A 25,290-nucleotide genomic window follows, 5' to 3' on the forward strand; every position below is an offset into this window, starting at 1 on the left:
CTGCGCCGGCGTGGGGGGAGGGTGGGGCCGGAGTTAGTCTGCTCCCTAAGCCCCTCCAGAAGCAGGAACGCCCACAGCGGCGCAAAAAAGCTACGCCACGGAAAAAGAAGGCGTAGCCCATAGGCGCCCATGGAACGGCAAAAAACCGACCCTCTCTCTGAGCGCCCCACCCTGCCCCCATGGCCTGAAGGAGCATAGGATGAGAACTATCCTGGGGACCAATCAGCATGCGCACCCGGAATGGACGAGCCCCCCTCTCTGCACCCAATCATCTGCGAACGTGCCCTACAAAACATCCGGCCAGCGCCGCCCAAACCCCAGGTAAGTGTGCACTTGGCCGGAGGCTCTGCCCCTCTGTCCATGTGCTGCGTGGCATTGCCCCTTTCAACACCGAACGGGGGTGAGGGCATTCACGGTGGCAGGCACAGAATGCACTCGGGGGACTTTGCGAAAAAGTGGAGGAACTTCCCGTAAAAGGGAAGAAGTGCAAATGTCTGCCTAACTCCCTTTCTATCCTGACAGAAAGAATGACTCAACATCTAACTGGACTCATGCAAGCTCGTTGCTTCTAACTAAGCACAAACAAATTAACCCTTCCGAGGCAGAAGGGAATGACACTTGGCAAATTAACTGCAGCCTCTCCTGTTTCCTTGCAGGTGCCCTGACTCTGGCGCTCCCGCCTGGTGATGACCGACAGAGCGCTGACAGGTGAGGAGGAGGTAGGGGAGGGGGGGCTGTTCCGCAGATTAGTGCAAACCGCCCATTCACCTGAACCCACCCGCTCACTTGCAGCTTTGGGTGAGGCCTAGCAGGGGTGGGGGGCAACCATGGCCGCCCCGGCCGCCTCAGAGGCAGGCGCCCCGAAAACCACATGCGACCAGGTGTTTGTTATGACCAGCTCATTCCCTCCCTTAAAGGTAAAGGCTTGCCAAGGCCGAGCGCATCCTCGCCAGACCGTCATGCATCAGCTGGTCGCTGCTGGCCTCGACTATATGCATCCTCCTGGATGGCGGAGTGTGGGGCTTGCCTCGCCAGTGGAACGAGGCAAAGCCCACACGTGTCTTTTTCCCCCACAGGCACGTCCAGGGCAGGGCTGCTCCCCCGTGTCCCGCCCTCCCCAAACATCTCTGACGGACGGTTGGCTGTAGCCCAGGAAGCACTTTCGCGCCGTGGCCTGCATCCCAGCCCCGCCCCGCCGAGCTGGAAGGAGGGCTGTGAAGAATTCCCCGGCTCCCTTGCTAGCCTAAAAACAAGCCCACTTGTTCCAGTGCAATAAAACGAGTTGTCAAACAACTGCCTTCTGTTTCTGCGAGTCTGACTTCGTCCTCTGCTCCTCCCCCAACACTCCTGTCACATATCTCCACCTGCACATCGCCATAAAAGTATCTGACAAACCCCGTTCTGCCTCCCCGCCCCACCCTCCCCTCACAGTAACGTCAGGTAGAGGGTTGGGGCAGGGCATGTCAGCGAGGAGGGGGGAGCCATTGAGGGAGATCAGTCCCTGGTAGGGCGAGCAGCTGGCACCTGATAATAAGCCAGGGAGAGGGTTGCCAGGGGTGCTACTGCAAGGGGGCGGGAGATGGCAGGGGAAACGGTCCGCTCTCCCAAATCTCCCCGTCAGCAAAGAAACTAGGGTAGAGGCAGGCGGATGCCATATTCCGGGCAGGAGGTTCCACGCGCCAGAGGAGGAAGCGGCTAGAGGTGCATGCCGCATGGGAGGAGGCGAACAACTGCGGGTGGGAGTTCATGGCCGCGGTACTGGAGGTGGGAGAGGGGCTCCGCGCCTCTCAAGCCTGTGCCGAAGCCCTGCTTGGGCAGCTCGTCACCATCCTGGACCCGCCGGCCCCGCCCGCTGCAGCAGCTCCACCTGCCCCAGAGGCACCCCTCCCTCGGGCCCAGTTGCATGCAAGAGGCCGGGCCCGTGGACGGCCAAGGGGGTCTGGCCGCCGGCCTCGCCGGTGAGCCCCGCTGCCACGTTCCGGGGGGTGGGGTGTTCTGCTGGACAGGCGGGGCCGCAGACAAAGGTGTTATACAGCTGCTGGAGACAAGGGGGAAGGGTCCTGGGGGGGCGGGGACAGCGAAGTGGGGCTTGGCTGCGTGACCTGGTTGCCGCAGCCGGGAAGGCTGGGTGGAGAGGCAGCTGCTTCTGACCATGCACTCGCACAGGCGTTGGACGGCACAGGGGGCGAGCGGGGAGGGGGCTGGCGAGTCAGCGCCCGGGCCGTCGACGGGCCCCTGGCTGCCTGTCCTTCCAAATGGGCTCTGCCCAGCCCTCGACACCCTGCCTCTCCTACACGCCTCCCCTTCCTCAAGTCTGCTGGGGGAGGTGGGATGGTATAATAATAAAGACTGATTTCTGTCTAACGGGTGTCTGTGGTCTTTGCCTTGGGACGGGGACTGGGGCAGGCCCGCTGTGTCTGCCTCTGGGTGGCGGCCTCAGGCCAACCCTCCCCTTCGGCGTGACTTGGTGGCTGTTCCCTACTCCCGGGACTGGCTGCTGCCCTGGATTCCTCATGGCAGGGCGCCTGGCAGTCCCATGCCAACCTCTCTGGACGCAGCTGCCATGGACTTGGCGCTGCATTGGGCAAACGAGGGAGAGGCTCCTCAGACCATGCCCACCCCTCTCCTTCCCGACTGCGAGCCCCGCCCAACGCACGAGCCAGGGTGGTCTGCCGGCATGGGCGTGATTTGCCTGCTGCTCTGGGGCCTGGCCGGGATCGCGTGCTGCCCATTGGCTGCGCCTATCCTGGCCCCTCCTCCTGCCGCTTGTCAGGAACAGCGCCCTTTGGCTGCGCCCGGCGGCGGCCGTGCATCAGACCCGCCCACAACACTTTCTGGTTCTACCAATTTGCATCTCTGCGCTGCTGCTGGCGCCGCTGTGGCCACAGTTTGCTGGCACAGGATCTGGCCCGGCGCCGCCGCCACACCGCATGTGCAGCTGCACCGGCGTTGGGGCCGGCCATAGGATTGCGCTGTTAGTGTATGATTTCCCATTTGCATCTTGTATAATTCTAATGTGTTTATTTATCTTTTTTTCTTTTACCTTCCAGGAAATATTACGTAGCGTTCTGGGAGAGTGGTTCCAATATTTTTGTTTTAAAAAGAGAAGATTTTTTTGAATTTGCTGGGTTTCTAATGATTCCAATAATTTACATTCATTCAAAAGTTGTCGATAAATTTTCTTGCTGCCTTTTTCTTTATGTAGACATTCTACATTTCGAATTTTATCCTGAATATTTTGTTTCTGGGATTTTTTCAGCTTGTATAAATATGCCGACAGTGATATTAATTGGCCCCTTAACACAGCTTTTAACGCATCCCAAATCATCTGGGGGGGAAACTGACTCTGTTTGATTTTCTGCAAGGTACTGGTTAATATGCTGCTCTATTGTTTTGACATTGCATTCATTAAATATCAAATATTTATTAAACGTCCAATGTCTCTCTTTTTTATTTTCTAACTCTGTTGCTAAGACACACTTAACCCATGCGTGGTCTGAGTATTCTATATTACCAACTGTAGCCTGTTGGGTGTGATCAATCAAGTTATCTGATACTAGAATGTAGTCAATCTTTGTGTATGTATTGTGGCGTCGTGAAAAATATGTAAAGTCCTTATCTTTTCTATTTTTCTCTCTCCAAATATCTGCCAAGTGAAACTGTTTAAACAGTGCAGGTAATTCAGTGTCATGTTTAAATTTCTTAACTTTTTTGCTGCTAGTAAAGTGGGATTTGTCTAAGTTATAATTTGCTATGTAATTCAAATCACCTCCGATTACTACAGAGCCTTCCTGGAATTTTTGAAGTTTTTGCATCACTTCTTCTATGAAAGCCAATTGGTTGTAATTAGGCGCATATACAGAAGCTAAAGTGTATGTACGACCATTAAGTTGTCCTTTAATAAATAGGTATCTTCCCCTTGGATCTCTTAGTGCAGCTTTTAGTGAGAACTGAACCTTTTTTGACAATAAAATCGCCACCCCCCTAGATTTAGAAGATCCCTTGGCATGAAATTGGTACAACACCCATGATGCTTTAAGTTCTGCTTCCTGTATTGCATGAAGGTGCATCTCCTGTAGCATTACAATATCTAGATTAAGTTTTGCTAGAGTAGGCATAACTCCTTTTCATTTGACTATGTTGTTAAGACCACGTACGTTTTGAGAGAGTATATTCAAACTTGCTTGTAATGCCATTGTGTCCTAACACAGCTAATTCAAAATGAAATATAGTCGAGTTATCCTATATATATATATATATATATATATATATATATATATATATATATATATATATATATATATATATATATATAAATTTTCCAATATGTATAATCAATCAGCCTTTTAACTTTTTTTTCTTTTTCTAGTATATTCTAATACACAATTTCTATTTAAAGTTTAATCAATTTTACTGCAGTATATATATAACATTAATCCAAACCTGTAGATATGTATATTAGCAACATGTACTAATCAATTGTCACTTCACAACTATATAAACAACTACTAATTACTAAATCCCTAAAATAACACTCTATCAACTTTTGTAAACAACTAGTAGATATTATATCTCTAAATAACAATTTATTAACTTTTAAACAATTTCCTAGACTAATCCTAATAAATTTACTATATAATGAATTTTTCAAGATAGCTTTGTAACTTTTTATGTAATTCTTATCTATTTAACTATTGAATTTTATCTACCAATATCTAAATAGTTAACTATTCTAAAGTTATATTATCTAATAAACTGCCTAAAAATATAATCGCTAAACAGTCCTTAGTAGCCCAAAGTTAACTCTTCACTTGGGCTACCATAAATTACACTATAAAGGACCGTCTCAATCTAGGGCTGTTTGGAAGGCTTTAGCATCCCAATCCCACCCTCCCGCCCTCTAGATTCAATAACATAAGCATGAAATCACGTTCCATAAATAGAGTATTGCCATCAGTTGCAGTTCCTCTGCATAGCCTCCGTGGGTTTGGCTTCAGTTACGGACCGGGATTTTGCTGTTCTTTTGTGGAGTTATGGGCATACTCCGTTTCCTGCTCTGAGAAGAAAAGTCAACATCCATAGGAGATGATATGCCCAATTTTTGTAGAATGTTGAAGCCCGTGTCCAAGTCAGATGCATGATATACTTTTCCATTAGAATGTATTCGTAATGTGCTATGATTTGTCCACCTGTATTCTATTTTTGCTCTTTGTAGCTCTTCAGTTATCTGTTTAAATTGCCTCAGTTTTTCCAAAATCTCTTTAGGAATATCTGTAAACACAGCTACCAACATTTCTTTATATTTGAGAGCTTTCTGCTTTCAGGCCATTTCCAGGACCCTTTTCCTCATTTTCCAATCAGAAAAGACTGCTATAATATCCCTTGGTCCTCTTTGCTTATCAGAGTTGATAGGGCCGATCCTATACGCTTTAGTTATTATCGGAGCCTCAGATTCCAGTTGCAATAATTCTTTTAACCATATTGATAGAAGGCTGGAAAGGTCTCCTTTAGCCATCATAGTCTCTTCCATTCCTCTAAATTTCAAATTATGACTGCACACTTGAAGTTCCAGGTTTAAAATTCTAGTTTGTACACGATCATTTTCTGTTTGCAACACTCGGATATCACCTTGCATTGCTGCATTGAGCTCAACAACATTATCCGTTTTTTTAACTACATTGTCCATAGTTATTTTGAGCTCTGAAATTTGGTCAGTTAATGGCTTCATCAGTTCTGACATTCGATCTACAATGCTTAATTCCAGCTCTTTTAGCAGCATTTTAAGCGTTAAATCCGAGGTAGGTGTATTAGCGTTTCCCGCGGCCGCCATTTTTGTTTCAGCTACCACCTCTGCCTCAATATCTGCCTCTTGCTGCGACGCTGCAAAGTAGCTTTGTAAGTTTTTTACTGACCTTTGGTACTGCTTCTTATTGTTTTGCCCGTTCTTACCCTTCATAGTAGATCATTTGGATCGTGATTGAGGGTATTTTTATGGGCTTTATGGTGGGGTTGAGACGGAGCCCACTCTCTAGGCGTCCATCTCTCCCGCCGTCGACGCCACGCCCCCCACATGTTCACTTTTCAACCAAACTCCAATTTTCAGGGAACCTACTCCTGACCATCCTGTAAAGATCCCCCAAGTTTCATAAAACTGGGCCCCGGAGTCCAATTCTATGGGCCCTGGGGCCAATTCTATGGGCATCCAAAGAAGGAGCCCCAAGCCACTCCTTATTCCCTATGGAAAAAACTATCTGGGGTTATACGGGGGCTGGAGGTGGAATTTTTCAAGCAAACTTCACCAAATTTGCAGGAGACCTACTTCTATCCTCTTATCCATCTTGAGGATAGGAGACCTACTCCTATCCTCAAGATGGCAGCATGGACGGGGGCTAGAGTTGCTAGCTCCTGCCGTTAAATTTATTTTAACCTTTTCCTGCCTGTTTGGCAGTGTAAATTTATGAGGGATGTTTAACTCTCTTCATCCTTCTCCATTGAGCAATGGGAACTGTTATAAACAACAACAGAACAGCAAGGAAGCAAAACAGAAAAAATAGAACACTGAGGGTGGTGTGTGAGAGGATGTGGCATGAGCAGTGCAAATTTATGAGGCAGTGTAAATTTACAAGGGATGCTTTACTCTATCTCTCTTCACTAAGCAACAGGAACTGCTATAAAATAGCAACAGCAACAGTTAAAAACAGATAAAAAACGGATAAGCCAACCTGTGAAATGCTGGGAACACCAAGGGAGTGAGAGGGTGCTGGCGTGAGCAGCTTTGAAAGCAGAGAAGCAGCTGCGCAGCCTAATGCCGAGCCGTGTACATCATAAACCCTCATAGTATGGTGATCTTAGGGCTGGCTGTGGCAGCAGAGCAGCAAGACAGAGCAACTGGCAATCCAACCACAGCCAAGTTATCCAATTGCCCGCCCTCCGGGAGGCTGTGGCCCTCCTAGGTGGAGCCGGAGGTATGGAGTCAGAGTGTGGGAGGTGTAAAGATATTGAAGAAACTGGTACCCTGCAGTTGATCATCTCATTAACTGCTGTCTGCCTGAATGCTGGAGCAAACCCCGATATCGGGCTTGTGGTGGTTGGCCAGTAGATGTGTCAGGGCTTGCCGCGGCTGCTGCTGGGCGTGGCACTGGACGGTCTGCTCCTGACGTCACAGGGGGGCCAGGGACTCTGCAGGACCCTGCTCTGTGGAAGGAGGGGCGGTATACCTCACCCAGACTCCCTCTCAGTCCACTCGCTGGCCTGCTCAACCTGGCCTGCTTACCCTCTGTGTCCTCCATCTCCTCCTTCCAGAACTCTCCTCCAAGCCTCCACCCTTGCATCCTACTGCTCTCACTCCACATCATCACTCCTCACTCACACCCACACCCCAGAGCTCTTCCCAGCCACCCTTTATAGGGCTTCCTGTCTCCACCCCGCCCTCCTTCCAGGCTTGTTCCCTCTCCTGACTGGGCCCAGCTGTGCGTTCCCCCAGATGTTTCCCTCCAACCACTAATCCCTTCTGGGCTCCTTTGCCTTGCTGGCAGGGTGGGGTTGAGTGTGAGACATCCCCAGGTGAGGGCTCCTTGGCCTTGCTCACGAGGGGCTGCCCCAGCCAGCCTCTGAGCTACTGAACTTGCCTGGCCTTGCTCACGAGGAGCTGCCTTAGCCAGCTTCCGTGCTGCCTGCTTGGCAATGCTGGGCGGGGTTACCCATCTCCTCCCCCAGAATGCCTGTGGCAGCCCCCCCGTAGAGGCTTGGCTTCTAGCAACTCCTGAGCCAGGCTGCTGTCTTCTAGCCCTGGCGTGGCCCTGGGCTGTCTCAAGCTGCTGCAGCAGGGGTAGCTGGCTGGGCTGCCGGGATCAGCCACAGCTGCACCATGTTGGCTGGCTACTGGGCTTCTCTGGCTGAGCTGACTAGGGAAGGTGGGCCCAGCTGCGGCCCCTTGGCTGGCTGCCCAGCTCTTCCCACAGAGTGCCCTCAGCAGCTCCACCTGGAGGGGCTGGCTTCTGAGCACCTCCTGAGTCAGGTTGCCCTCTTCAAGCTGGGGTGGATGCTGGGGCGTGGCTCTGATTTGCTGTGGCTTCTTCTCCCCCTTTGCAGGTAAGGGCCCTGTTTGGGCTGCTGCTGGGTCCCAATTCTTCCTGCCTCTGCCCTCTCCCTTTGGTGTAGGCAGGTTCTGGCCCTGGCTGCTGGCTGAGGTGGCAGGACTGCTGTCTCCTGGCTGCCTCCCCCTGCTTCCTCTTGTTGAGGCCGGGGGCTGTGCCTCAGACCCCGGACAAGATGCACTGTCTTCTGGTGTCTAATTACCTTTTTTCCTGGAACTGAATCATTATGGACTCAGGGCCATAAGGAGGCTTGGGGGAGATTTGAGTTGTGGACCTGCCAGTTGTTTCTGAAAATTGGGCCACCTTGTCCTGTTTGTTGAACCAGAACAGAAATTGTTAATTGGCTTGTGGCATGACCATCAGCCACAGCCAAGAATCCCTAGGTTGCCATTGGAGATTTGCTATCAGGATAGAAATGAATTGTTGAGACAGTATCTTTTGTCCCTAGTCTTATTATGTTATTGTCAGGTATAGATAGAAAATGATTATATAATCATGATATATCAATTGGAGTGATGAATTGAGTATATGTTGTGTTTGTGTTGTAATTAACTGGGGCTGAAATTGGAAATTATGCCTGGTAGCTGAGGGCAGGGGGTGGGAGGCATTGAAGATAACTAGGACCAAATGTGGGTTCAGATTGTATATATCAGATTGTTATACTGCCGTGTATTAGTTGATGAGGTGGAGAGTGGGGAAGTCTATGAGTGTGACAGTAGAGATTGGGGCGGGGCTGGGGATCCCAGTGCTCCGGCGTTGAGGAAGGTATGGTGGTGGGTTGTGGGGCTGGAATGAAAGGCCACAGAGACGTAGTAGGGCTCGGTGTCCTTCCAACCTGCACTCCATCCTGAGGCATGCTGGTTGTGGGGCTAGGAGGATGAAATGCCTCTCTCCGGCACTGTTGTTGTGTAATGCCAGGTCCATAAATAACAAGACCAAGACACTGCAAGATTATATTGCAGCAAAAAATGTGGACCTGGTATGCATGACTGAGACTAGGGATGGTGAAACAGTCAGCTTGAAAGAACTCCCAGTTACTCCTGGTGAACTACCAGTCCCAGACAGATGGTCAGGGGTAGGGGTGGCGATTCTCATTCAGGAGTCGCTGTCTTTCAGACCACTCCCCACACCAAAGATTACTGGCATTGATTGTGTTGGCCTGACGTGGGATACTGAGGAGATTTTGGCTATCTGTCTGGTGTACCAACCACCTAGCACACCAGCAGCTACCATGTCGAGCCTGTTGGAGGTGGTGGCAGGTTGGGCCTTGGAGCACCCCAGGTTATTGGTCCTGGGTGACTTCAACATTCACATTGATGATGCCACCTCTGTACAGGCTTCTGACCTGGTGTCATCCATGACAGCACTGGGACTCTCCCAAGTTGTTTCAGTTCCTACGCATCAAACAGGCCACACGCTAGATTTGATCTTTGGCATGGGGATACAGGTGGAACTTGATGCCGTTGAAACGGTGCCATGGTTGGACCACATTGTCCTGAAGGCTCATTTGGGAGCACCACCACCCCTGCATAGGTGGCGAGCTAATTTATGCTCACCTGTGGAGACTAATGGATCCAATGGGTTTCCAGAATGAACTGTGGGATCTAATGCCCATTGGTGGTCCATTGGATGAACTAGTGGGGGACTGGTATGACCGTCTCTCTGAAGCCATCAACGAAATTGCCCCATCACCCTCTCCGTTCCTGTGTCAGACTGGCTCCCTGGTACATGGAGGAGCTACATCAGATGAAGTGGGAACTGAGACGGCTTGAGCGAACGTGGTGGTGGAATCGAGGTGAAAGGGACAAGATCATCTTATATAGCGTTTATGAAAGCCTATGAGGTAGCTGTGAAGGCAGCAAAGAAGGATTTCTATGCTGCCTCCATAGCGTCTGCAAGCTCATGCCTGGCAAAATTGTTTCAGGCGGTTCGATCCTTGGTCTCTCTTTCTCAGGGAGACTGCCAAATTAATAATTTGGCTATTAGCTGCGAGGCTTTTGGGAGCTTTTTTGCATATAAAATGTTGTCTCTCCGCTGCGACCTGCCAGCCACAGTTGATACAGTAAGGGAACTGAAGGCCCCTTGGCTGTCTTCTGGCCCTTATTTAGATCACTTCAGTCTGGTCTCTCAGGAGGAAGTTGTCAAGATCCTGCGGCGGGTGAGGCCCACTACGTGCTCCCTAGATCCCTGCCCATCATGGCTGGTGAAAGCCAGCATGGACAGGTTAGGAGCTCAATTGGAGGTTATTATTAATCAATCACTGAGTTCTGGGGTTTTCCATGGAGTGCTGAAGGAAGCCATGGTGAGGCTTCTCCTGAAAAAACCATCTTTGGACTCCACCGATCCATCCAATTACCGACCAGTCTTGAACCTCCCGTTTCTGGGGAAGGTGATTGAGCAGGCGGTGGCAGAACAGCTGCAGGTCTTCCTGAAGTATTCTTTCGTCCTGGACCCATTCCAGTCTGGCTTCAGTCCAGGACATGGGACGGAGACAGTACTGGTCACCCTCATGGACGAGCTTCACAGGCATCTGGACTGAGGTGGGTTTGCTCTGCTGATTTTGTTGGACCTTTCAGCAGCGTTCGACATGGTTGACTATGAACTGTTGACCCACCACCTCACTGAGGTGGGGATCAGAGGGACTGCCTTGCAGTGGCTTGTCTCTTTTCTCCATGGTCGGGGACAAAGGGTGGCATTTGGGAAGAGCTTATCCACATGCCAGCCTTTGGTGTGTGGCGTCCCACAAGGGGCAATACTCTCCACCTTGCTATTCAACCTGTATATGCGCCCCCTTGCCCAGCTGGTGCAAAATTTTGGACTGGGTTGTTACCAATATGTGGATGATACCCAGTTGTATCTGTTGATGGGCAGCTGGCCTGACTCTGCCCCTGATGTCCTAGTGAGAGCCTTGGAGGCTGTGGCTGGATGGATAAAGCAGAGCCGGCTGAAGCTGAACCTGGTAAAGACAGAGGTCCTGTACTTGGGCTGGGGATTGCCAGATTTGGGAATCCAGCTCCTGACCTTTGATGGGGCGCTGCTAATGCCTGTCTCATCGGTCCGGAGTCTTGGAGTGATACTGGATTCCTCCTTATTGATGGAGGGCCAAGTCACGACAGTTACCCAGTCTGCCCTTTTCCATCTTCAACAGGCCAGGCAGCTTGCACCCTATCTGTCAACCCATGCCCTAACTACAGTGATCCATGCAACGGTCACCTCCAGAATAGACTACTGTAACTTGCTCTATGCAGGGCTTCCCTTGGGCTTAACCCGGAAATTATAGTGGGTCCAGAATGCTGCTGCGTGCGTTATGATGGGCACACCATACAGGGCACATATTACTCCCATCTTGCAGCAGCTGCACTGGCTCCCCGTGGAGTTCCATATTAGGTTCAAGGTTTTGGTTTTAACCTTTAAAGCCCTGAATTGACTGGGATCAGCATACCTTCAGGACCGTCTCTCACCATATGTATCCCGGAGAGCATTAAGACCTGCAAATAAGAACTTACTGGTGGTCCCCGGCCCCAGGGAGAACTGGCTGGCCTTGACCAGGGCCAGGGCTTTTTCAGTCCTGGCCCCAACCTGGTGGAACTCTCTGTCGGACACCCGGGCCCGCCAAAACCTTATATTCTTTCGGTGGGCCTGTAAGATGGAGTTGTTCCACCAGGCATATGGTTGAGGCCAGTCTTTGACCTTCTGATTGCTTAGATGCCTACCTACCGGTCTTCTGTTAGGGAGGCAACAAAGTCATCTGCCTCCCGTAAGTGCTGTCACCAGAATATGATCAACTATGGCCTCCACCCACTTATGTTCAGATTGGGGAAATTGGAGGGGACTGCCATCTGATATGCTGTTTTAGGTATTTAGCTATTTATGTTTTTAGTATTTTAAATCTGCCCCCCCGAGCCTGTTCACAGGGAGGGAGAGCTAAAGATTGAATTAATAAATAAAATAAATAAAGACCCCCCCCCCAAGTTTCAGAAAGATTGGACAATGGAGTCCATTCTATGGGCCCCTAAAGAGGGTGCCCCAAGCCACTCCATTTGTCATTATGGGGAAAAGTCAAAACTGACTCACAGTGCAGAAACACACTGGGACAAAGCTGCCATGGCCAAGGCACCCTCCCAAATGCATGCTTTACACACAGAAAGCCCAACGGAACCAAACTGGTGCCACCCTCCAAATCTCAAGGGCCCCCTGAGCAAGCTACCCAGCCACTCTCCATTGTTCCCAATAATGGGAAATTTTCCAATCTGTTTCTTGGGGCAGAAACAGACAAGGGCAAGGATGCCAGTGGCCAGAAGCACTCCCAATGCAAATTTGTCCCTGAGAAAGCCCAACAGAACCAAAGTGAAGCAAGGGAATGGAATCCCCACAGAACCAAAGTGATGCAATGGAACCAGCATCCCACCAGAGAATCATGTCCATTCCACTCAAAGCAAACTGAAGCAAGGGACACTGTTGCGACTTAGCCCAACAGAACCAATGTTATTCACAGCATTCAGGCACTAGGTTCAGCTAGTGGGGTAACACCACAGAACAGAACCAAGCAGTATACAGCCACAATCCAAGGCAATGACAAGCAAGCCCAGTTGTATAAAATGGATCCTGGTTGGCCTCAGGCTGAAAGTGAGAGTGAGGGGTAATTTTTGGAAAACCCAAGTTATCTTTCGCTGCAACTACCTTCACTGACTCAGAGCCTCAAAGTGCAGGCCGCAGCAGCCCTTCATCATTGGCCATCCCTCCCACCCCTGTAGTGAGGAAAGTTAACATTAGCACACATTACATACATAACATTACACAACAGCATTCTGTAGCTTCATTTGGGTGTTTCTGTGGATTTGCCTCTGTGACACATGGCATGTCGTTCTCTACTTTCCCTAACATCTCTCCCTGAATCTTCCCTTCCTAGTGGCAAGAGAACAACATTTCTGGGGCTGCTTTTCTCAATTATCTGCACAATTTGTGCCAACATGGCCAGGCTGGTGTGTGTTCAAATAGTTTGAATTCAGATTTGCAATGGATCTTGAATCAATAGAGTCAGACACCTTTTTGCTTTTAAAAACAGTTTATTTCTAAAGGAAAAAAGGTACACGGGGTTCCTACAAAATAAGAAACTATAAGCTACATCTTGACACTATGGAGTACAAACTTTAAAAGCATGGATAATGGAGATTCTTCTTCTTGTTCTTGACGTTTTGCAAAGGAAGTCACCTGACCTATTGACGAATAACAGCTTACAAACACATCTCAGTTTCCCAGGCTTTGCAAAGATAAGACTATTGGCTCTGTGCCAGGTTTTCTTCCAGGTCAACGTAAACAATAGAAACACTAGGTAAACACATTAACCCCATAATGACTGAATGTCAGACCTTGCAACATATATTCCAACATGTCACCTGCATAGGAAAAGACATGCTCACTCGGCATGTTCGTTGGAGGGCATGAGGGTAGCCTCTGGGCCACAAGAGAGAGATTGGACCAGACTACCTCTTTCTTGGCCCAGAAGCTAAGAGGGTCAGTGGAAAGCAACTTGTGGGGCTCTGAAAGGTAGTCTCTCCACCAAATCCTGTCTCATGCACTTCATGTTACCAGAGGGACCAAAGGCATGCCAGAGTATCTCCATTTCCATGGACATCTTGGTGCTGGCCTTCGGGGGAACCTACTGAGAAAGGGCAGTGGAGGGAACAGCAGAGTTGCCCCCCTTCTTTTATCAGGGAGCCCCTCCTGACCTACCTAAGCTGCATCCTCAAAGAGAGTGCATATCACAAGCTGGTGAGCTTTCCAGCCTGCTCGGCGAAGGTGCCCTCAATGCATAGGTCACACATGGTCACCAACATGTGCAGCTCCTCCTCAGTGTGAGGCTCTGGCTGGGATGTGATGTCCTGCTGCAGCCTTCTCACAAGTGCATGCACTGGTGGAGTGAGGTCTGCACATTCTGTCTGAGCCCAGGAATGAGGCAGTAGCTGGCCCAGCAGTCCCCCATCTGTCTCTGCCTAACACTGGTCATCCCAACCCCCCTTTGGGTTGCCACCAGTGCTCAGTAAAAGAGAGTTATGCATGCTGAGACTGACAGCAGGAAAAAATATCTGATGTGAAGTGCACACTTCTCTCAGCATTGCAAGAGAACTGTGCCTGGATGTGCTCCTTGGCAGCCCAGTGACACACCTTGGTCGCTTCCACACATCCTTAATGAGATGGCCTGCTAACAGAACTTTGGCGGGTTATCTCACTCATTACATACGTCTTCGTTTCCCATGCGCAAGCAGGTCGTCATGATTCTGAGTTTTGAGCGTTTGTGAAACTTGTTTTGTTCCGTTTTCATTTTTGATGCCGCTTTTTTCAATGCATCTGGAGGTTTTTTTGTGCTTCTAAAGTGCCCTCCCACAAATCTCCAACCCCTCCTCTTGCCATTACCCCTCCCACACAAGCGTCTGGCTTGCATGCGCGAATATATGTCCTCCTCCCCCCCTTTTTTTTAACTTTTAAAAATGGTCCTTGCGCTATTACAATGCAGTGTTTGCTACATTGGATCACTCAGCAATCAGACTATCAGTTTAGGAACACTGGGAACAGAATGCCATTTCTGATTTTATTTCAAACTAGCATTAAAGCCTGTTGTTTTGGAAAATATAACAGCTCCTAACAGCGCTTCCACCCACCCCCATGCCTCTCCCCGTAGCATCAGTCAAGAGGGGGATGGGGTAGAGAACAGGGGCTCCCTCCTCCTCTGATCCCTCAGCCACCGCTTGGCTTGTGCCCGGCCCTCCCAAGACCCCATGGAGGCAGTGGGGAGCACCACCCCCACTGCTGTGGGACATTGAGAGGGCCTCGTCACTGCACTGAGCCTTCCTGCAGCCTGTGCTGAGCTCTTGTTTTGCCCCCACTTGCTTCTTATCCCTGCATGCAGCGCCTCCGTGGGGATAAGGAGTGAGTGCTACGGAACATGGTTTGCCTTTTATATAGTAGGATATAAAATCATGCAATAGCGCTACTCTACTGTTCGCATACTTATTAAACACTTTTGCATTTAAAACTTTGGAAAATCAATGGTAGAGAACGGAGTACTACGCATGCCCAGTTTCTACAGAAACTGAAAGACAGGACAATGATATAGTGCAATCCTACACACGCTCAAAAAAAAAAAAAGGAAAGTTGGGCGGGACTGCACCAACGTCATTTGTGACGAGGAGCAGAAAGAATGCGCTTTCTGTTTTGGGACCTTTTTTCCTGCCACTACAAACACACACAAGAAACACACGAGGACACTGCGTACGGAAGGTGAGTTATGAAAGCGAGTTGGGAAGACTTGGCTTCAGGACAGAGAAAGCTAAAAAAAAAGGAACATGTGGAAATGACCCTTGACGCCCTCTGGACTGGGAAGCAGTTGTAGTGAAGCTTTTCCACTTACATTCACATGATCTTAGCCTTAAAGACAAACGAAAGACACCTTGAAGACCAACTAGATTTCCAGGATGGGAGCTTTTGATAGTCAAAGTTCCCCTTATCAGATACGAGGAGTGGAAAAAGGAAGGAGTCCTTATAATCCAGGCAGAGGGTGGGAGAGGTATTGTAATTTAAAGTGTCAGGAAACTAGCTATAATACACATTGGAGAGCTAGTTTGGTGTAGTGGTTAAGAGTGCAGGACTCTAACCTGGAGAACCGGGTTTGATTCCTCACTCCTCCACTTGAAGCCAGCTGGGTAACCTTGGGTCAGTCACAGCTTCTAGCTCTCTCAGCCCCACCCACCTCACAGGGTGTTTTGTTGTGGGGATAATAATAACATACCTTGTAAACTGCTCTGAGTGGGTGTTAAGTCATCCTGAAGGGTGGTATATAAATTGAATGTTGTTGTTGTTGTTATTGTAGGATAAGTTTGTAGTAGATTTTTATTCTCAGTCTCATAGACGTAATATCCAGTCTTTTGCATTTGGTAAGAAAAGTAATAGCTATGATTGGCTATGATTTCAGAATTATATGCGATTAGTGATAGTTGTAGCTCTAATTAAATCAGAGAACCTGTAAGAGTTCTCCTAAAACAAATGGGGGGGGGGGAAGTTCTGCTGCAAATTGGGAATTGATAGGCAAGATAATATACACCGAAATTAGAAGTTGATATGTGAAACCAGGTAGAGGGTGGTGGTGGAATATATTGTGAATTGAAGTGAATTAGAGTGCTGAAACTAATCTGGCCTTGGTTTCATTGGATATTATTGGTCTAGAAGGCTGACACACAGGAATGGGTTGGGTCAGAGTTGGTGCTACCCTCTATATTACTAGTGTAAGTGCTATCTCCTGCTGCTAAAGGATAATTGGGTATAGTAAAGTGATAATGATGAGGTGGGGAGGGCAGTTGAGATTGGGCCAGGGATCCCAGTCCTCTGGGGACGAGGGAGGTATGGTGGTGGGACTTGGTTAAAGAGAAGGCTCGGTGCTCTTCTAACCTATGACCCATCCCGAGACACGCTGGTGTTGGAGCTAGGAAAAACTCCCCTTCGACACTGATGTTGTGTAATGCCAGGTCCATAAATAATAAAACCATGACACTGTGCGATACTTTTGCAGCAGTGAATGTGGACCTGGTATGCGTGACCGAGACTTGGGTTAGGGAGGGCGAAGTAGTCACCTTAGGTGAGCTGACCCCCTCCAGGATACTCAGTCCTTCATCAGTCGTGAACAGGGGGTCGGGGGGGGTGGCAATTCTCACCTGAGAGGGTTTCTCCTTCAAGCCGCTTCCCTTCCCAAAGATCTCTGGCATTGATTGTGTGGGACTGGTGTGGAGTGCTGAGGAAAGTTTGGCTGTCTGTCTGGTGTACCGACCGCCTAGTGCACCAGCAGATGTCCTGCCACGCCTGCTGGAGGTGGTTAATAATAATAACAACAACATTCGATTTATATACCGCCCTTCAGAACAACTTAATGCCCACTCAGAGCGGTTTACAAAGTATGTTATTATTACCCCACAACAATCACCCTGTGAGGTGGGTGGGGCTGAGAGAGCTCCAGGGAACTGTGACTTGCCCAAGGTCACCCAGCTGGCTTCAAGTGGAGGAGTGGGGAATCAAACCCGGCTCTCCAGATTAGAGTCTCGTGCTCTTAACCACTACACCAAACTGGCTCTACTGGCTGCGGGGTGGGCCTTGGTGTACCCCAGGTTGATGGTGCTGGGGGACTTCAATGTCCATGCCAATGATGCCACCTCTGGGCAGGCTGTAGACCTGGTGTCAGCCATGGCGACCCTAGGACTTTCCCAGTTTGTATCAGCACCCACACATAAAGTGGGCCACACGCTGGATTTGATTTTGGGGATGGGACTGGATGTGGTTCTGGATAAAATAGAGTTAGTGCCATGGTCAGACCACATGGTTTTGGAGGCTCGGCTGGGGGGTGCCACCCCCCCTGCAAGGGCGGTGAGCAAATTTATGCTCACTCGCGGAGACTCATGGATCCAACTGGTTTCCAGAATGCTCTACGGGAACTGATGCTCCACGGCGGTTCATTGGATGAGCTGGTGGAGGACTGGCAGGTTCGGCTCTCCGAGGCCATCAATGAAATCGCTCCCCGTCATCCTCTTCGTTGCCGAAATCGCCAAGCTTCCTGGTACACAGAGGAGCTACAGCGACAAAAACAGGAACTAAGACGACTTGAGCGTGTGTGGTAGTGATCTCGTGATGAGGAGACAAGAACATCTTATAGGTTGTTTATGAGATCCTATGAGATGGCAGTGAAGGCTGTGAAGAAGGAATACTACACAGCTTCCATTGCATCAGCTAGCTCACGCCCGGCTAAATTGTTTAATGTGGTCCGTTCATTGGTCGCCCCATCAGGCCAAGACCATCAAATTTTGGATTTGGAGTTAAGCTGTGAGGACTTTGCGAGTTTTTTTGCTGATTAGATCTTATCTCTCCGCAGCGACTTACCAGCCACAGTTGATACAGTATGTGAACTAGAGGCCCCTTGGCCGTCTTCAGGGCAGACATTTGATCGTTTCAGCCCCCTTTTCAGGGAGGAGGTGGACAGGATTCTGCAGGTGATGTGACCTACCACATGCCCCCTGGACCCGTGTCCGTTGTGGCTGGTAAAAGCCAGTGTCAGCGGACTACGGGATTCCTTGGAGGCAATTGTTAACTTGTTCTTAAGCTCTGGAGTTTTCCCTAGGGCGTTAAAGGAAGCTGTGGTACGGCCTCTCCTGAAGAAACCATCATTGGATCCTGCCGATCTGCTCAGCTACCGCCCGGTCTTGAATTTGTCATTTCTGGGTAAGGTGGTTGAGCGGGCGGCGGAGAGACAACTGAAGAATTTCCTGAAGGAGACCTTGGCCCTAGATCCCTTCTAGTCTGGTTTCCGCGCAGGACATGGGGTGGAGACACTGTTGGTCACCCTCTCCCCATTATTATTCAATATCTATATGCGCCCCCTCGCCAAGTTGGTGCGGAGTTTCGGGCTTGGGTGTCACCAATATGCGGATGACACCCAGCTTTATCTGTTGATGGACGGCTGACCTGGATCAGCCCCGGATGTCCTGGAGCGTGTTTTTGAAGCTGTGGCCGGATGGTTGAGACAAAGTCGGCTGAAACTGAACCCTACGAAGACGGAGATCATGTACTTGAGTTGTGGAAATGTGGATTCAGGACCCCGGCTTCCTGTACTCGATGGGGCAGTGCTAACATTGGATCTGAGAGTTAGGAGCCTGGGGGTGATCCTTGATTCCTCCTTGACAATGGAGGATCAGGTCTCGGCGGTTGCCAGGTCTTCTTTTTACCATCTTCGCCAGGCCAGGCAGCTTGCCCCCTATCTATCATCCTGCGACTTGACTACAGTGGTCCAAGCAATCATTACCTCTAGACTGGACTACTGTAACGCACTCTACGCTGGGCTTCCTTTGAGCCTGATCTGGCAGTTACAACTGGTACAGAATGCGGCAGCGCGAGTTATTACCAGAATACCAATATGGGAACATATAACACCGGTACTGCGCCAGCTGCATTGGTTACCGGTGGAGTACCGAATCAGATTCAAGATTTTGGTATTAACCTATAAAGCCCTAAGTAGACTGGGACCGTTGTACCTGCAGGACCGCCTCTCCTCATATGAGCCCCAGAGGACCCTTCGCTCAAGCGACAAACATCTGTTAAAGATCCCTGGCCCTAGGGAGGCCCGCCTAGCGTCGACCAGGGCCAGGACTTTTTTGGCCCTGGCCCCAGCCTGGTGGAACGCTCTGTCCTGCGAGACCAGGGCCCAGTGGGACTTGTTGGCATTTCGCCAGGCCTGCAAGGCAGAGGTGTTCCGCCAGGCATATGGGTGATGCTGGGTGGTGCCCCGCCTTAGTGGGGGGTGAAATTCTGTGCCCTACCGCCCAATGTCACCCTGCCCAATGTCACCTCCCATCTTTTATATGGTTGCTGTAAAATGCTCTATGGACAGTGAAAGGTGAATATCTAACGTGCTGCTATGCTTTTATTGTTATAGCTGTATTTATATAGTGGTAGTATAAGTTTTTAAATGAATGATATGTATTATTTATATTTTTAATGGTTACTGTTGATAAATTGTGTAGTGTGTTTTAAGTTGTTGTGATCCACCCTGTGCCCACCTGTTTGGAGAGGGCGGACTATAAATTTAAGAAAATAAATATCAATCTGCATCTGTGCATTCTTTTTAGTAAGGTTGAAGATATTTGTCATACTTGTTCTTTAGCCTTATAACCTAGGTTCATGACATTGCAGATAACATATTCATGTAAGAACCGGAAAGAATGGACTTACCTATCTCTTTATGGAGTTTCTTTACAAGGTCAATATACAGTTCAAAAAGAATTGATGTGGTAGCATCGTTACACAAAGACTCTGCTGTAATTATGCTGATAACTATTTTGGAAAGCCCTAAAGTCAAGAAAATAGCAAAGTAAATGAATTTCAGTTTTAAATTTGACAAAAATAAAGATCATTTACTCTACAAGCGAGGACATTGATGCTTTTATGTAAATAGTTATAATATTTATAATTTTCTCAAAAACTGTAGAGAAAGAACTGGTCCATGATTCTTTCCATGCACATCCCTTTAACACCTACAAGGAAGATTACATCTTTACAACTCAAAGCATGTATTCTAGAGTAGGGAGTAGGGGTGTGCAAAGGCACACTGTTTCGGGATTCTCGTTTCGGGTATACTCGAAACGAGAATCTGTTTCGGCAACAGCTAAATCCGAAACGGCTTGCCGTTTCAGGTTTAGCAGTTCTGGTATTGTTTTGGGTTGTTTCCGGTTTTTCAATGGGAAAATGCCTCCGTCTTCCCGGACGCCTGGGGGAGGCATTTTCCCACCGAATCAAGCCAAAATTGGTGGGGCCTTCCTCTAACTCCTCTCTAACAACCCCCCACGTTTCAGACCGATTGGACTTTGGGGAGCCATGTTATGGCCCCCCAAACCAGGTCCCCCTATCCTCGCCTAAAAAAGGGAAACGTGAACGTATTTTTAGCTTGCTGCTGCTAATCTTCTTCATTATTTCCTATGGGGAAAAAATGAAGAGGCAGGCTTGTCTTGCCAGGGGTGGCATTTTGCATGCAAAATGCCCCCCAACCCTCAGGGGCCCTTCTCCCACCTTTCCTCCTACCCCCCACCAAGGCACAGCCTGCTCCCACTTGGGGGGGGGGCATTTCATGGCCTCCCCAAGTAGGTGCTCTTTTCTCTACTACTTACAGCTGGGGGAGGCTTGTCTTGCCAGGGGTGGCATTTTGCATGCAAAATGCTCCCCAACCCTCAGGGGCCCTTCTCCCACCTCTACTCCCACCCCCACCAAGGCTCAGCCAGCTCCCACTTGGGGGGGGCATTTCATGGCCTCCCCAAGTAGGTGCTCTCAGCCCCCAAAGTCCACCCCCTACAGCCCCACACAAACCCAATCCCCCCCAGCTGCCACACACAGACCCAAATCCCCACAGTAGCCCCTCACAGACCCAAATCCACCCCCAGCAGCCCTACACCCATAACCCCAGGAACAGGCTCGCCAGCCCTCCCCTTTTGTTCCCTATGCTGGGAACTTCTAAACTCTCTTTCCCAGGGCAATTCCGCACAGCCCAGGGGTGCCACAATGGTGGGCAAACTTCTGAGTGCCAACTTGTCTCTGGGAAAGAGCACCTGACCTGACACACAGACAACCACCCCCTGACACCCCCACCACCTACAGAGATGGCTGGCCAGCCTCCCCATTGTTCCCTATGATGGAAACCAACTGCACAACAAAGAATAAAACACGAACAACACAAAATACAGTTTTTAAAAAATTATTTTCTCCCTTTCAAAGTACAAGTAGGCAAAGCATTATGACACATTACACCAGCAGTCCCCCACACAGAAAAATAACACAACTCTCACTTAACATCAGAGAATCACAAAAGCACAATTCCTGTCAAAAACACTTTATTTCTTTAACTACTTTAGGTTACACAGCAGGAGGGCGCAACAGGGCATGATAGCAGTGTACTACACAAAATAATACAACCCACTTCACCGTTTTTGACAGCAATTGTGTTTGGGTGATTCTCTGATGTGAAGTGAGTTGTGTTATTTTTCTGTAGTACACTGCTTTCATGCCCTGTTGTGCCTTCCTACTGTGTAACCTAAAGCAGTTAAAGAAATAAAGTGCTTTTGACAGCAATTTTTTTGGGGTGATTCTTTAATGTGAAGTGAGTTGTGTTATTTTTTTGTAAGATACTGCTGCCATGCCCTTTGGTGTGCCCCCCTGCTGTGTAACCTAAAGCTGTTCAAGAAATAAAGTGTTTTTGACAGGAATTGTGTTTTTGTGATTCTCTGATGTTAAGTGAGTTGTGTTAATTTTTCTGTGGGGGGGACTGCTGGTGTAATGTGTCATAATGCTTTGCCTAATTGTACTTTGAAAGGGAGAAAATAATTGTTTAAAAACTTTATTTTGTGTTGTTCGTGTTTTATTCTTTGTTGTGCAGTTGGTTCCCATCATAGGGAACAATGGGGCTGGCTGGCCAGCCATCTCTGTAGGTGGTGGGGGAATTTGAGGGAGGGTGTCTGTGGTTCAGGTGCTCTTTCACAGGGACAAGCTGGCACTCAGAAGTGTGCCCACCATTGTGGCACCCCTGGGCTGTGCAGAATTGCCCAGGGAAAGAGAGTTTAGAAGTTCCCAGCATAGGGAACAAAGGGAGAGGGCTGGCCTTTGCCAGCCTGTTCCTGGGGTTATGGGTGTGGGGCTGCTGGGGGTGGATTTGGGTCTGTGAGGGGCTACTGTGGGGATTTGGGTCTGTGTGTGACAGCTGGGGGGGAATTGGGTTTGTGTGGGGCTGTAGGAGGTGGACTTTGGGGGCTGAGAGCACCTACTTGGGGAGGCCATGAAATGCCCCCCCCAAGTGGGAGCTGGCTGAGCCTTGGTGGGGGGTGGGAGTAGAGGTGGGAGAAGGGCCCCTGAAGGTTGGGGAGCATTTTGCATGCAAAATGCCACCCCTGGCAAGACAAGCCTCCCCCAGCTGTAAGTAGTAGAGAAAAGAGCACCTACTTGGGGAGGCCATGAAATGCCCCCCCCCCAAGTGGGAGCAGGCTGTGCCTTGGTGGGGGGTGGGAGGAAAGGTGGGAGAAGGGCCCCTGAGGGTTGGGGGGCATTTTGCATGCAAAATGCCACCCCTGGCAAGACAAGCCTGCCTCTTCATTTTTCCCCATAGGAAACAATGAAGAAGATTAGCAGCAGCAAGCTAAAAATACGTTCACGTTTCCCTTTTTTAGGCGAGGATAGGGGGACCTGGTTTGGGGGGCCATAACATGGCTCCCCAAAGTCCAATCGGTCTGAAACGTGGGGGGTTGTTAGAGAGGAGTTAGAGGAAGGTCCCCACCAATTTTGGCTTGATTCGGTGGGAAAATGCCTCCCCCAGGCGTCCAGGAAGACGGAGGCATTTTCCCATTGAAAAACCCGAAACAACCCGAAACAACCCGAAATGTTTTGGAAAACGCTGTTTCGGATTACCCGAAACGTTTTGGATTTTCTGAAACGTTTCGGGTTTTTTTTGGGTATCATATACCCGAATTGCACACCCCTAGTAGGGAGTCAAGCCTTTAAAAATCTAGAATCATTTCTGGTTCAAGTTCAGCAATATTTTTAACTTCCCAGTTCAATCCTGTTGCAGATAAGCAGTCTCATCCTAAGTCCCTGATGTAAATAGCATTCTGATACTGGCTTGACACTAGGGGTGTGCAATTTGGTAGTCCTGAGCCAAGTATATAACTGAAATATATGTATTTGGTATTATTCGGATATATATCTAGTGTATGCAGGTACATTAAGATAAACCAGTGTTTACATTCCCAAATTACATGTGAACTTACATTCCTGGATATATTCAGGAATATCTGGGAATAATTTTAATGTTTGCAACAGCTTGTTTCTCCCCCTTTACAGAATTTCCAATTAACAGCCAAGTTGTGCCTTTTCCCCAAACACAGAAGGCAGCACAATGATGGCAGTACTAAATCATGGTCTTAAGCACCATAGGTGCCTCAGCACCTTGAGCAGGAAAACGCTATACTACTTACACTAAATATAACTATATACCAATTAAACTTTCTATCTACTAAGAAAAAACATTTTTAAAAGGAAAAAAAGCTAGATCTGAGGAGTGAAAACTTCTCCAGAGATGCTCCCAATAACTGTTTCTGCTTTAACAGACTAAGGAAAACAGAGTAGCAAAGGTGTCACTCCTTCCATCATGGTATTGTGAACAAAGAATTCTGTCCTTCATTTTTTAATTTATTAAATTTAAATATTTAATTAAATTATTTTTATCCTACCTTTCTTACCTGAAAGAGAACTAAGGCAGCAGTCTCAACCTGGGGACTCTAGCAGCAGCACCAGGCGCTTATTGTCTGCACCACTGTAAGAGCTTTCCAAAGAAGAGACCCTCTGGACTGCTATCTGTAGCACCAGTGTTAACACAACAGATGGATAGTATTAAAAGTACCAGTTCAGCAGGACTCAAGTGACAGAGGGTCTTCTACCTCACCCTAAAAGCTGACAATACTAGCCAAGTGCCTCTGGCTTGGAGTCTATGCAGCACAGGTAGAATGGTGCTACATAAACAGCTTATTTCTCATCTCTCCTTCCACTGCATTCTTCTATTCCCCTCAAAATTCTGTCCTCATGAGCCTATGGACCCAAAGGAACATCAAGAAATTGAAATGAGAGGCAGCAGAGAAAAATAGGAGTTTGCAAAAATTGTTCTCTCTCTCTTCCATGAGCAGAAGTGCCTTTCATGAGCGGAAAAGGAAGTTAGGATCCAACCCTCAATCTGAGCAACTGACTGAGTACCATCTGAGTTGCCCTTGGAGTGCTCTTTGTCAATTTGCCTTCCAACCAGCAGACTTGAAATACATGTGCCTTCTGTCACTCTATCCTCTGACTTGAGTAAATATATTCCCTGTGTCTAGCACCAGTTTAACAATCAGTCTGTGACATTCTAAATCGTCTTCAACTTCTAAATGTTCTTCAAATAGAATCCTATGTAAAGTGGACCACAGCTGCCCAACAAATAGCTACTTATGTTTTAAAAATTAATTTCTTTGATCAGGTAACTTTTTTCTAAAAGAATTAGTAATTCCATCATATTTCAGAACAGCTCCCAGGGCATTGTTTTCTGAATAATCCATCATCTCAAACTGTATCTGCCTCCCCAATATTCTAGACTATTTCCCAGTAATCTAACAGCCACAGAATGGCAACTGCTGTCAACCAGAGAAAATAAAACTGATCTCGTTAACATGAGCTTGAGGGACATGGATACAGGACTCTCATGGGCCTGTCTAGCAAATTCTAGGACACATATATCAGTACCTGTTGAAAATATTAGCCTGCTTAAAATTTCTTTTCTGCATAAATGCAAAAAAGTATTTAGCAATCCCAATAACATTCCTAGAGAGATTGTTCCCTACTAGAGATGGGCACGAAATGGAAAAAAAAACCCTGAACCCTCAGTTTCGTGTTTTGTCATGTTCCACGAAACACGAACCATGAACTTTCACGAAATTGTCCCGTTTCGCGAAACAATTTGTTAGGTTGGTTGTTGGGGGTTTTCCGGGCTGTATTGCCGTGGTCTTGGCATTGTAGTTCCTGACGTTTCGCCAGCAGCTGTGGCTGGCATCTTCAGAGGTGTAGCACCAAAAGACAGAGACACTGAGACACTGGACACTGA

General features: G+C 48.5%; 1 protein-coding gene across 1 annotated transcript in view; it reads right to left on the reverse strand.

Moving 5' to 3' along the window:
* LOC129323476 (sodium/hydrogen exchanger 10-like) overlaps positions 1-25,290 on the reverse strand; it is a 430,138-nt gene that overhangs the window by 378,095 nt on the left and 26,753 nt on the right. Inside the window, exon 4 of the mRNA XM_054970016.1 lies at positions 19,860-19,976. Coding sequence (XP_054825991.1) covers positions 19,860-19,976 — 117 coding nt within the window. The remainder of the gene's footprint in view (positions 1-19,859; positions 19,977-25,290) is intronic.

Source organism: Eublepharis macularius, chromosome 2 (assembly GCF_028583425.1).
Source record: "Eublepharis macularius isolate TG4126 chromosome 2, MPM_Emac_v1.0, whole genome shotgun sequence".
NCBI lineage: Eukaryota > Metazoa > Chordata > Lepidosauria > Squamata > Eublepharidae > Eublepharis > Eublepharis macularius.